This window comes from Danio aesculapii, chromosome 18 (assembly GCF_903798145.1).
Source record: "Danio aesculapii chromosome 18, fDanAes4.1, whole genome shotgun sequence".
Taxonomy (NCBI): Eukaryota; Metazoa; Chordata; class Actinopteri; order Cypriniformes; family Danionidae; genus Danio; species Danio aesculapii.
Window position 1 is genome coordinate 18,965,333 of NC_079452.1, and position 12,395 is coordinate 18,977,727.

At 38.9% G+C, this 12,395-nt stretch overlaps 1 protein-coding gene across 1 annotated transcript in view; it reads right to left on the reverse strand.

Annotated features, from left to right (window-relative positions):
* Nucleotides 1–245: 245 nt before the first annotated feature.
* The window catches only part of clmpb (CXADR like membrane protein b), a 165,117-nt gene continuing 152,967 nt past the window's right edge, over nt 246–12,395 (reverse strand). The window contains exons 5-7 of the mRNA XM_056479059.1: nt 9,356–9,478; nt 5,594–5,735; nt 246–2,734 (exon numbers count right to left, since the gene is read on the reverse strand). Of these exons, the coding sequence (XP_056335034.1) occupies nt 2,395–2,734; nt 5,594–5,735; nt 9,356–9,478 (605 nt within the window). The 3' untranslated portion in view covers nt 246–2,394. The remainder of the gene's footprint in view (nt 2,735–5,593; nt 5,736–9,355; nt 9,479–12,395) is intronic.

A 12,395-nucleotide genomic window follows, 5' to 3' on the forward strand; every position in this document is an offset into this window, starting at 1 on the left:
TGTCCTTTTTAAAGACTGAACTTGAATAACATCTAAACTGTGCATTGGGCTGAACCTGCTTGTTGTATGTACATACATTTGATGGTAGTAACTCACAATGAGCTTTTGCATCATTCCAAGGCACTACTCTAACACACACATGAAGGTCTGATTGAAAGTAATATGCTTCTGACTGTGTTAACAATAATAGATTCCATTACAACTATGATGAGCAAAGTGGGTATGCTAGAAAATACTCATTTTGACTGTTTTTGGTTTGTTTGGATGTCTTTGGTCCATGTTGAGTTCATATTTAGGATGAACCGCATCAGAGTTCTTTCTGAAGCAGACCAAGACCATTCCAGCACTCTTGGTGCATTGTTTTTGGTGTTTAGATGGCAGCGTTCGTACTTATTAAAATGAACAGAACTACGTAACCAAGCTCAAAGGAAAACCAAACCAAAGCTGCCAAGTGTGAACACACTCCAAAGTGCACTTCAGGGCATGACACATTGGAATATAACGCTTCCCTTCATTATTTGATGGAAAACAGTCAAAGGCTGCATTTACACTGTATGGTTCAAGTGACCCAATTCCGAATTTTTTTTTTTTGTGGCACAGATTGAATTCGGCCTATGTACGTGCAAGCAGGAAAAAATCACATGGATTCCGATTTACTCAAATCAGATTCAGGCCTTGTTCATATGTGGAAATTTATCCGATATGAATCAGATCTGTGCCCTTGTGTTTGCAGTGTATGCAAATAGTTCGGATTTTCACCTGTCTATGCGAGTCGTGCATCATTGAAAACCGCAACGAATGACGTAATCTCTGACTCTTTCATTTCGGAATAGACTTCAGCAGAGTCCCAAACCTTCCATTTCATACATCACGCCATGGACATTACATTAAAATGCTACTGGTCAGCGCCAGTAACCTAGTGGTACTGCGCACTGACATATAGCACTGACGTACTCGCGGCGACCCGAGTTCGATTCCCGGCTTGAGGTCCTTTGCCGATTCTTCCCCTCTCTCTGCTCCCAATGCTTTCCTGTCTGAATTCTCTACTGTCCTGTCCTAATAAAGGTGAAAACCCCCTAAAAAATTATTATATGCTACTGGTTTAAAAAAAAAGCCTAGATTAAAAGAAGATGGCCAAATGCGAACTTTTCTCTCATAAAAGATAGTAAAACAACTAGTCAAAAAGAATATTTAAATGAAACCCTGTGAACAGCTTAAATACAGGAATGGAGAAAATGGCGCTCTTTCAGTCAGCGCCCGCTCTTTTTTTCCTTGTCATTGTGTGAAGTAAAAATGCAGACGATCAGATACAAGTCACTTTTAAAAGATGATGTAAGCGGGTCATTAAAAAAATCAGATAAAGTCACAAAATCGGAATTGACCATCAAGATCTGCAGTGTAAATGCAGTCAAAAACTCTTACGCTGTTTCTTTTACTGTCCACTTATCGTGGGTGATAAAAGCAAACCACTGTGGCAGTCATTAGCATTGATTTTTGATGAAAAGGTACAGTAATTACCCTGATTTACATCGGAAATGAGGGGTTTGTGCAAAAACGAATGACAAGGAAACCAATTAAACTGTACTACAGGTGGTGTTTGTGTAACAGAGCAACCATTCAGTGAATTCGCCCCACAGTGTGTTATATGACAACTCAACTATTAAAATCTTTCTGTGCTGCAACATCAAAGACACGTCAACCGCATGCTGGAAAGTCCATCGGGAGCCATTCATTTAGAAGTTTCCTTCTTAGTGGTTTGTTAAGGAAGGCAATTAATATTGCCTTTGGGTTTTGGTGTATGAAGCGTGGTCAGTGCTTACGCTGGTTTCTGGGGAAAAAAATGCGAATGAGATCGTATTTCCAGAGCCATCAACAGCAGGTTTTTGGATAACACCCTTCATTTCTCTTCAGTTGGTTGGTCCTTCCCTCGCCATCATGTTTCATAAACTCAGCCTGTCCTTGGTCCTTTAGCCTCTCTGATTCAATAAATAAATAAACTGCACTTGGGGAAATCTTTCCACCCCACCGCCCACAAAGCCTTCAAGTGTTCAAAAAAAGAAGGAAAAACAAAAAAATATGGAAAAAAACAAGGAGACCGAACCAAAGAATGAGAATGAAACATTCTTTAGCTCCTCTCACCTCTTTAGCTTTTTTTTGACCCTATGATACTTCAGAAGGGGGCAAGCACTTTGTAATTTCCCTTGTAAATACGGTACGCATTCAACAATTTAGATTTTATATGATTGATTTGACTTATATCTTTAATTATTCTTTTACTTAATAGTGTTTTCAGTGTGTGTATTTGTTTTCCTATTATAGTTGCAACTTTTGGAAGAGTCATTGTGTGTGTGTGTCTTGTACAGAAGCCCGCATCAGGCTGTGTTTCTTTACTCTCTACACTGTCTGAAAGGCCTTGCTTTGAGCAGGAACCATGACTCCTGGCGGGACGCCTATGACCACCGGAGGAACAGGAGGTCTGAATTTTGGGGTGACGGGTGGTTCTGGGGTTTTGGGAACGACCTGTGTGTAGGCCGGGGGTGATTGTGGGAAGCCGTGAGGCTGTCCGTTCTCCTTGAGGGCAGCAACAGCAGGTGGCCTTGGCCTTTGGCCTCTGGGGGCGCTGTTGTGCACCATGGACTGTGTAGAAGAAGCACCGGAGCGGGAGCTGCCCGAGCGAGATGACGACAGGGAGTTCGGCTTCACCAGCTTGGCTTTAGGGGCTTCTGCATCCTCCCTACAGAAAGAAAGGAGAAGAAGCTGGTTTACTCTCACTCAGCCAGACCTCAGACTGATGGGTGAAATTGGGCTGCTTTAACTGATCAAGGACCGCCCATGATGATATTTGACTGACAGGTTAACCAACCAATCCCCTATTGTTACAAGAACGACTCATCGATGTCATTAATGATCTGTCAGCAGAACATAGAGGAAATCAGTAGCATATGTATGTACTGTAGATGCAGACTAACATAAACATACATTTTTTTAAAATATACTTGTTTTTTTTTTCAGACTTGTTTCCAGATGGATAGGTTAAGATTGCTTCACACTTTACTGCCGGAAATCTTGTATATTTAAACCAATCAGAAGACGACTGAGGATCGGCTGAACTGCATATGCATCAGAGGTTTGGCCACAGGTCAATGGGCGGTTCTTGACATGACGTCTGAGGCAAATGTAGGTTAAAGGGGCCAAGCACACCAGTACATTGATATAAATTCAGTTAATTAATTATAATAGTTATAATAATTATTATAGTTAATAAATTAATAAATAGATTTTCAAGTTTCACTGTCATAGTCTGGACTTGCAGCAGTTACTTTGTCTAAGCACACCACCATTTTTAAAATAAACTATTAAACATTTCTTAATAAATAAATACATTTGTAATTTATTTTGAAACATTTTAATTAAATTAATAAATTAAATATTGTAAACGTTAATGATCTAAAATAAAGAAATGCTAGTTTTTGTATAGTAACAGCAGTAGTCATATTTTATATTTAAATATTGCTTAAAATTGGTTTCCTAAAAGGGATTGTTAAGCCAAAAAATTCATTCATTCATTCATTTTCTTTTCGGCTTAAGCCCCTTTATTCATCAGGGGTCACCACAGTGGAATGAACCGCCGACTTATCCAGCACATGTTTTACACAGCGGATGCCCTTCCAGCTGCAACCCATCACTGGGAAACATCCATACACACTCATTCACACACACTACGGCCAATTTAGCTTATTCAATTCACCTATAGCGCACGTCTTTCCACCCGGAGGAAACCCCTGCAACCCACTCCAACACAGGGAGAACATGCAAACTCCACACAGAAATGCCAAGTGACCCAGCCGACCTTCTTGCTGTAAGGTGAAAGTACTACCCACTGCACCACCGTGCCGCCCCAAAAAATTTATTTTACTCACTATTTACTCTCGAAAGGTTCAAAACCTTTATGAGTTTATTTATTTTGAAGCAAGGTGAAAACCTGTAACCATTTACTTCCATGGAAGGAAAACTACATACTATAGAAGTCAATGATCACAGAGAATTGTTCAAAATATTTCTTTTTTTGTGTGTGTTAACTGAAGAAAGAAACTCTTAAGTTTGTAGTAATTAAAGGGTGATTAAATGATGATTTTTTGCGGTGAACTATCCCTTTAAATGTTTTATGCTGATGTATAAATGAAGAAAAAAGCAAATTAATAAATATATTTCATTCTTTAATAGTTTTAGATTTTGATTTGACATTTAATGTAATATTTAGTGCTGGAAAATATTATTCTAAAAGATATTTTAAACAGGGCGTCACGGGTGCACAGTGGGTATCACAATCGCCTCACAGCAAGAAGGTCGCTGGCATTTCTGTGTGAAGTTTGCATATTCTCCCCGTGTTCACATGGGTTTCCTCCGGGTGCTCTGGTTTCCCCCACAGTCCAAAGACATGTGCTATAGGTGAATTGGGTAAGCTAAATTGTCCGTAGTGTATGTTTGTGAATAAGTGTGCATGGATGTTCCCAATGATGCGTAAAACATATTCTGGATAAGTTGGTGGTTCATTCCGCTGTGGCAACCCCTGATGAATAAAGGGACTAAGCCAAAAAGAAAATGAATGAATGAATGAATGAATGGATGATATTTTAAACAAATAAATATCTTCACGTAGTAGTCAATTTTTTTTTTTTTTTTAAATGGTTATACTTATTTTTAGGTATGTTTTATTTTCAATTTGTGAATGCTTACTTCAATATTTGTAACACTTTACATTTATGTGAATTACAGAGTTATGTGAAGTATAGAGTTCATTAGCGTATTATTATTATTTTTAAAATAATTGCAGCGATAGCATATTATTATTATTGTTTTATTAATATTTTTAAAATAACTATTAAAAAAAATTAGGCCAATTCATATAAACTTAATCAAGATAAACTTGTGCTTCTGGCTACACATTTGCCATTAAAAATGAATAAAGATTCCTACTGTGATGTGACAGTCACAGTGTGCACAGGAATGGCCCCGTGTAGAGCTCAACTATGTTTGTGTGTGTGTGTGTGTGTGTATGTATGTGTGTGTGTATGTGTGTGCATAATTCAGTGATACAGCCGTAGTTTGTGGCTGCATTATTCATGTAAACACAAACAACAAAGTTCTGTCACCATACAGTACGCCTTAATAACAGCTGTCTGATGTATTATGAAGACTGTCCTGAAGACAGTATGAACAGCGTGTCCCAATTCGCATACTTATCCTAAAAGTATGTTGTTGTTTTTTTGTGAAGAAAAAAGTAGACACTTTTGAGTGTGTAACACAAAAAAATTTGGGACACACTATTTTCTTACTAACACACTGTTATTTTGCTCAGTTACGTCCCATGTCAATCATCTCAATCATTTCTTCCATATTTAATTTCCTTCTTAACTGTAGATTCAGCAGCAGGTTAATCTGCCATTCACGAGTCTGTAATGCAGAGAAATCTCCTCAGGTCTTTGGATAATTATGCATTCAGAATTGAATCTCCAAACACATCTTTATAGTTCACGTTGTTGCAGATGAAATATAACACAGAAAATGGGATTTCTGATTTCTGAGTTTTGACCTGATCTCATTAGGCGTCTCTTCCTCCTCGTATTTCTTCTTCTCCTTCTTGCGGAAAACCAGCCAGATGATGAGAATGAGGAGCAGAACACCGAATGAAACGCCGACCACTGCACCGGCCACCACTCCCATACCTCGCACATCTACACACACACACATACGCACACAGGAGAGAGAGAAAGAGAGAGTTTCATCATACTATCACATCACATCTGTCACATTTGCTACATTCATATGTCGAAGTCTAAAAACTGAAGTCTGCTCTGTTTTGTTTTCTCTTTCAATTTACGACAAAAACAATTCACTATATATACACTGCTATGGACAAACTTGAGACCACTTGAAATCTCAGTTTCTCTGGAATTATGATTTATAGCTTTGTGTTTCCAACGCTATCTCACGGACACTTTTTGATTTAGTGGTTAATCCGTATAAATTCGTACAATCTAACTCGTAGATTTGCTCATCCACCAATGACGGTTGTGTTTAGGGGTGGGGTTTGATGCCACGTACATTTTCATGATTGAACTCGTACGGGGCGTCACGGTGGCGCAGTGGGTAGCACAATCGCATCACAGCAAGAAGGTCACTAATTCGAGCTTCAGCAGGGTCAGTTGGCGCTTCTGTGTGGAGTTTGCATGTTCTCCCTATGTTCACGTGGGTTTCCTCAGGGTGCTGCAGTCCAAAGACATGCTGTATAGGTGAATTGGGTAAGCTAAATTGGCCGTAGGGTTTGTGTGCGAAAGAGTGTGTGTGGATGTTTCCCAGTGTTGGGTTTCAGCTGGAAGGGTATCCGCTTCGTTAAACATATGCTGGACAAGTTGTTGGTTCATTCCGCTGTGGCAACCCCTGATCAATAAAGGGACGAAGCCGAAAAGAAAATGAATGAATGAACTCGTACGAATTGAACTCGTTCGAACTGACAAAACGTTAAATAGTTACAATTTCTTGTAAGATCAGGTTGGTGTTTCAGTAAAAGGTTTAATTTATTTGAGTAAAAAAAAAATTATATTCTGCAACCTACTAATGGAAATTCCATGCCTAAAATAAAAAGGTTAATAACATAATGGTACCAATGTTTTTAAATGAAATTAGAAAACTATATGATTTTATTTATATATAAATATATATATTTTATACATATATACACACACACACACACACACACACACACACACACACACACACACATATATATATATATATATATATATATATATATATATATATATATATATATATATATATATATATATATATATATATATATATATTCATTTATTCATATTCGCCATTTTTCGCCGGATACATGAGTAATGAATGTCGTCACCCCCTGGAGGTCAGTCGGCAAAACACACTTACAATTACACCCAATCTTTATAAATAAATTTACAGATTTTAGTTGGAAGAACTACATTCTCGCATGAAAAACTGCTAAAACTTCATTTCATGACATATTAAAAGCAATATTAATAATATTATGTGGGTTTTCTCATCCACCATTACCAATTGCTTGTCTGTGGACTGTGGGGGAAACCGGAGCACCCGGAGGAAACCCACGCCAACACGGGGAGAACATGCAAACTCCACACAGAAACGCCAACTGACCCGGCAGGGACTCGAACCAGCAACCTTCCTGCTGTAAGGCGACAGTGCTAACCACTGAGCCATAATACCGCTATTACTTTAAATTAAAATAAGTTAAATCAACATAAAAATATGTGTTGTCTTGACTTTTTGTGATTAAATTTAGTTTAATGTATACTAATTCTACCTTAGCGACCTTCCTGTAATTGATTTCACTCAATGAATAAACAAATCACGTCTGACTGCGAATCCAACAGCTTTACAATGTTGTAACAGAAAGTCCAACACGACTGCCATATATCGACCAGCGCAATGTCAATAAATCTGACTGAGAGCACTTATAAAGGATACTTATTTGTGTTTGACAACGAGCTTTTGATTTGTTCATTGTTTAAAAGTTATATTAGCATGGAGGCCCATACGGTAGTTACACTTTACTAGTGTTCTCGTGAGATAAAACCGAATTAGGCAGAAGCAAATGAAACTTTTCCAGGCACGACTGTGGAAAAAACTCCTCTTCCACATAAATTGTTTAAACGTTGTGTGTAGTGAAAGAGCAGTTGTCAAGTGTTTGTAGGACTCGCTCAATCTTTTCCTCTGCTGAGCATTAAATTCTTCTGCCTCTTCCAGAATCATTACACACAAACACTGACGGATGGATGTTTGAGCAAGACACATAACAAATACACACTGTCTGCTCAGTATAAGTGTGTGTGTGTTCAAGAAAACAAAGCAGCATTAACTGGTATTTTATTTTTAGCCCTCAAACTGCATTTAGAATATGATTTCCTTTTTTACACATCACGTATCTGTTTGGATTGCTACTTGTTAAGGAGTAACTTAATATATATTTTAATATTAAAACGTATTATATATATATTCAGAATTAATGGCATCAGTTAGATTAGACCAGTTCAGATTTTTTTAATAAAACCAAAATGTTAAAATGAATGAACAAATAAATAAATAGTAAAAAAAAAAAATAATAATAAAAAATATATAAAAAAATAAATAAATAAATACAACTACTTTGTAAAAGTGACAGTGACGCTGAGAACAGGGGTGCGGATCCAAATGCAGGATTTATTAAACAAGGAAGGTCCTGATTGAATCTGATTGGCTGATAGCCGTGAGATGTTTAAGTAATATCAGCACCTGTACAGCCTCTTTACCCTATGTGTATTACTCCGCCTACATACAGCCAGCAACAAGCAGAGACGCTACAGTTTGACAAATATTACTGCTGTTAGACAACAAAATGTACTTTTGAGGCTTTTTTAGTCGAGAATGTAGTTGTTTAGATTGCAACTATGCAGTTTATTTATAAGAATAGCACCTATTTTAAAATATTTACAATTTCTGAGAGACCGCTCATCTGCGTCCATTAGCCAGCCATAGTGTAGTAGACCAAAGACGGTTAACGTTTTCTATCCACAAGATGGCGACAGAACCGCATAATAAGCCCTAATGCTTAGAAGCTTATAACAGTCTGATTTCTAACTACAGCAGATCAAATCAATATTAAACTGGTAAGAATACCTGCCAACATTCCCGTTATTCCTGAGAGTATTTCCCGTTTTTTATTTCTTCCGGACAACTCCCGTAATTTCACCCACCCCCCTCTTTGGTACAGTCTGCAAACAACCCCCGGTTGCGAACTTTGGTACAGTACCCAATCGCAGCGGCCGCCCAAAACCCGCTGCATACTATCCCGGTGCTCAACAGTGTTATTCACCCTGAACACCCGATCCTCCCGGTCTCTCGGATTTTCAGAGACATGTTGGCTGTATTTATTTGCTGTATTTATACCGATTTGCTCGCATATCAGGAATGTGTGTTGTGTTGGCAGAAAGAAAGAAGCAAAGTCCGCACGTGTTTAGCATTTTTCCTTATCGCAAACACAACAGCAGTCTCATAGTGATTGCGTTGCTTTATTCGGGGTTAATTAATGTGGTATCCTGATTGTAACAGAGAAATACTGAAAAAACAAAAAAAAAAATTATTTTATTTTAATACTGCAAAACCCATAATAAACATAAAAAACAATATAATTTAGTGCCACTATCATGCTGAGGATGCAGCAGCAGTGACTGATCCAGAATTCCATTATCAAACAATCAGACTCATTAGAGGCCTGTGTGGCCGTGGCTCAGACTGATCTCAGAGCAGTACTCACACTGCATGGTGACCTCGATGATGCAGTTCTCCTCTCCCACATCATTGCTGGCGGTGCACTTGTAGAGGCCAGAGCTGTCCTGAGTCAGGTTCCTCAAGGTCACGATCTCAGGGTTCTTCAGGTCTGAGAATAGAATACAATATTTAATTTAACCATGCATGCTCCTTTTTTACCTTGTCTACATAATTTTGTATCAAAACGTCGGTGAGTCTAGTGAGTTCTGGTAACATACAGAGGACTTCTCATACATCATAACGTGAAATAGGGCTGCACAATATATCGTTTCAGCATCGATATCGCAACGTGCGCATCCCGCAATAGTCACATCCCAAGAAATGCAATGTTGAGTCTGATTATACAATTGAAATCAAAATTATTCCCCCTCTTGTGAATTTTTTTTTCAGATATTTCCCAAATAATGTTTAACAGAGCAAGGAATTTTTCACAGTATTTCCGATAATATTTTTTCTTCTGGAGAAAGTCTAATTTGCTTTATTTCGACTAGAATAAAAGCAGTTTTTGATTTTTTTTAAAACCATTTTAAAGTCTAAGAATTAGTACTGAAATTATGACGATGCATTTTATTAACGTTACTGTTTCATGACCAAAACAAGACATTTTTATTCAGAAAAGTAACATCTAGCTGCATCACCCTGGATTCAAACACATTATCTCTTCATGTTAGTCAAGAACTCTTACCGCTTCACTAAATCCCTTGAAGCTTCAACTGTACAATATGGGGTTTAATACCTCAATTTGCTTAAAGGTGCAGTAGGTGATTGTCTCCTGGTGGAAAGTCTCTTCACATTCCAATAGTAATGATTAAAGTAAATGATCTAAATATATTTATATGTATTTTTATATTCTGGGAAGGCATAAGACTAAAAAATGTTCATCCAATTAAATATTGTCGGGCCGACATTTCCCATAATTCTGATAAGTAGCCCAAACTGTCTGTCAGCAAATGCAGTAGTGTCAGTAGTGACAATAGTGTCAGACAGCCATGTGTGTATAAACTATCCTGTCGCAAAACGCGGCGAAACGTCCTACATGATGGGAATAGTTTGATCGCGGTGTTTACATGTCTGTACTGCACTTCAATAATGCAATTAAAATCGGCATCCTCCACATGTCTTAATTCCATTTCTCTTTAGTTTGATTATGACCTTAATCGAATTAAATTAATCAAAAATCTCTGTTTACATGATCGATTCTTAATCAGAGTATTGTCTTAATCATATTAAAATCGAATTATTGGTGTCCATGTAAACGTACTCAATGTCTCTGTGGTGCTTAAATAGTCCATGTAATCAGTCTGTGATCAGCTACCAGCTGTGTGTGTGTGATCATACAGAGAACTGGAGCAGGTGTGTGAGGTGCATGATGGGATTTGTAGTTCTTTTGGTGGCTGATCTGTAGTTCTCCAGCAATCTGTATGGACTAGATCGCTGGTGATTGTGACGAGTATGATGTGTGTTGCTCAAGGACGCAGCGCTGATGAAGCAGGATTACTCTATCAGTAACTCTCAGCAACAAAACAGAGTTTACAGTATTACCGTCTTTTACTACTGGCTTTACTACACTGCTTTACTGGCTTCAATCAGACAGAGTGTTTTCATCAACAGGGAAGCGTGTCTGAGTGTGTGTGTGTGTGTGTGTGTGTGTGTGTGAGTGAGTTTTTCTATAAATGTGTGTGTATGTGCTTGTTCTAAGTTTGTGTGCTGATGTGTGTGTGTGTTTGAAGTGATGCGTGGTCTGTGTTTGTGTAATGTGTGTTGATGTGTGTGAGTTTGTGTATAAAGTGTGTATGTGTGTTTTTGTTGTGTGTGTGTGTGTGCAAATGTGTGTATATGACGTGTGTGAGTGTGTGTGTGCATGGTGCTGGTTTGTGTGTGTGCATATGTGTGTGTTTAAAGTGTGCGTGTCTGGTTGTATAAAGTGTGAGTGTGCTGATGTGTGTTTGCAAGTATGTGTGTGTGTGTGCGAGTCTGTGTATGAAGTGAAATGTGTCTGAATGTTTGCTGAGAGAGAGAGAGAGAGAGAGAGAGAGAAAGAGAGAGTGTATGCTCTGTGTGTGTGTGAGAGAGAACGTGAGTGTGCGTATGCTCTGTGTGTGTGTGTTTGTGTGAGAGAGTGCGTATGCTCTTTTTAGGTGTGTGTGCGTGCGTGCGTGCGTGCATGTGTGTGTGTGTGAATTAAATGTGTGTGTAAAGTGTGTGTGTGTGTGTCTAAAGTTTGTGTATATGAGTGTGTGTGTCAGTGTGATTCATGGCTCTGCAGGAGCTCCAGCAGATGAGATGAACAGTAAATGTTTCTCTATGAGGAAGTGCTGGAGATCGGTGAGTGTGTGTGTGTGTGTGTGTGTTTAGCGGAGGAACGTTTGTCATTCCAGTCGCCGGATCATTTGTTCATCCAGGACGTTCCGCCTCCGCTTTCATTCCGCCATCCCTGAGCCATCATTAGGTCTCTATGATTTCTGCAATGCGGAAAACTCAGACTGAATCACAGGATCCCGTCAGAAAGAGGGAATTTACTCTGCAACGGGGAACGTGACAGAGTTTGCTCAGTTTGGATGAATAAGTCAAACGTTAATCATGTACAGTACAGTTCAGAATTATTACTTCTCCTGTCAATTTTTTTTCTTCAAATATTTCCCAAATGAGCTCTCTGAAGTATTTTTAATCCTTCACTTTCGCCAATTGGTGTTTTTTTCTAGCCGCTATCGCCAGGGGTGCCGCTGGCCACCATGGGCCCTGTGACAAGCTGATATTGAAGGTCGGGGGGGTGGGTTGTGAGGGAAGTTGGTAGGGGTTGGTATCGCGGCTTAAAGTTAAGAGCGGGTGGGGGGGATATTGGTATCGTGGCTGAAAGTGAAGAGTGGGGGTGGGGTGGGGGGATATGGGGAGTTGGTATCTCGACTGAAAGTAAAGAGCGGGGAAGGGGGTTGGTATCACAGCTTAAAGTGAAGAGGGGGGGAATATTGGTATCGCGGCTGAAAGTGAAGGGCGGGGGGGATTGGCGCGGGCCCTTGATAATGTCT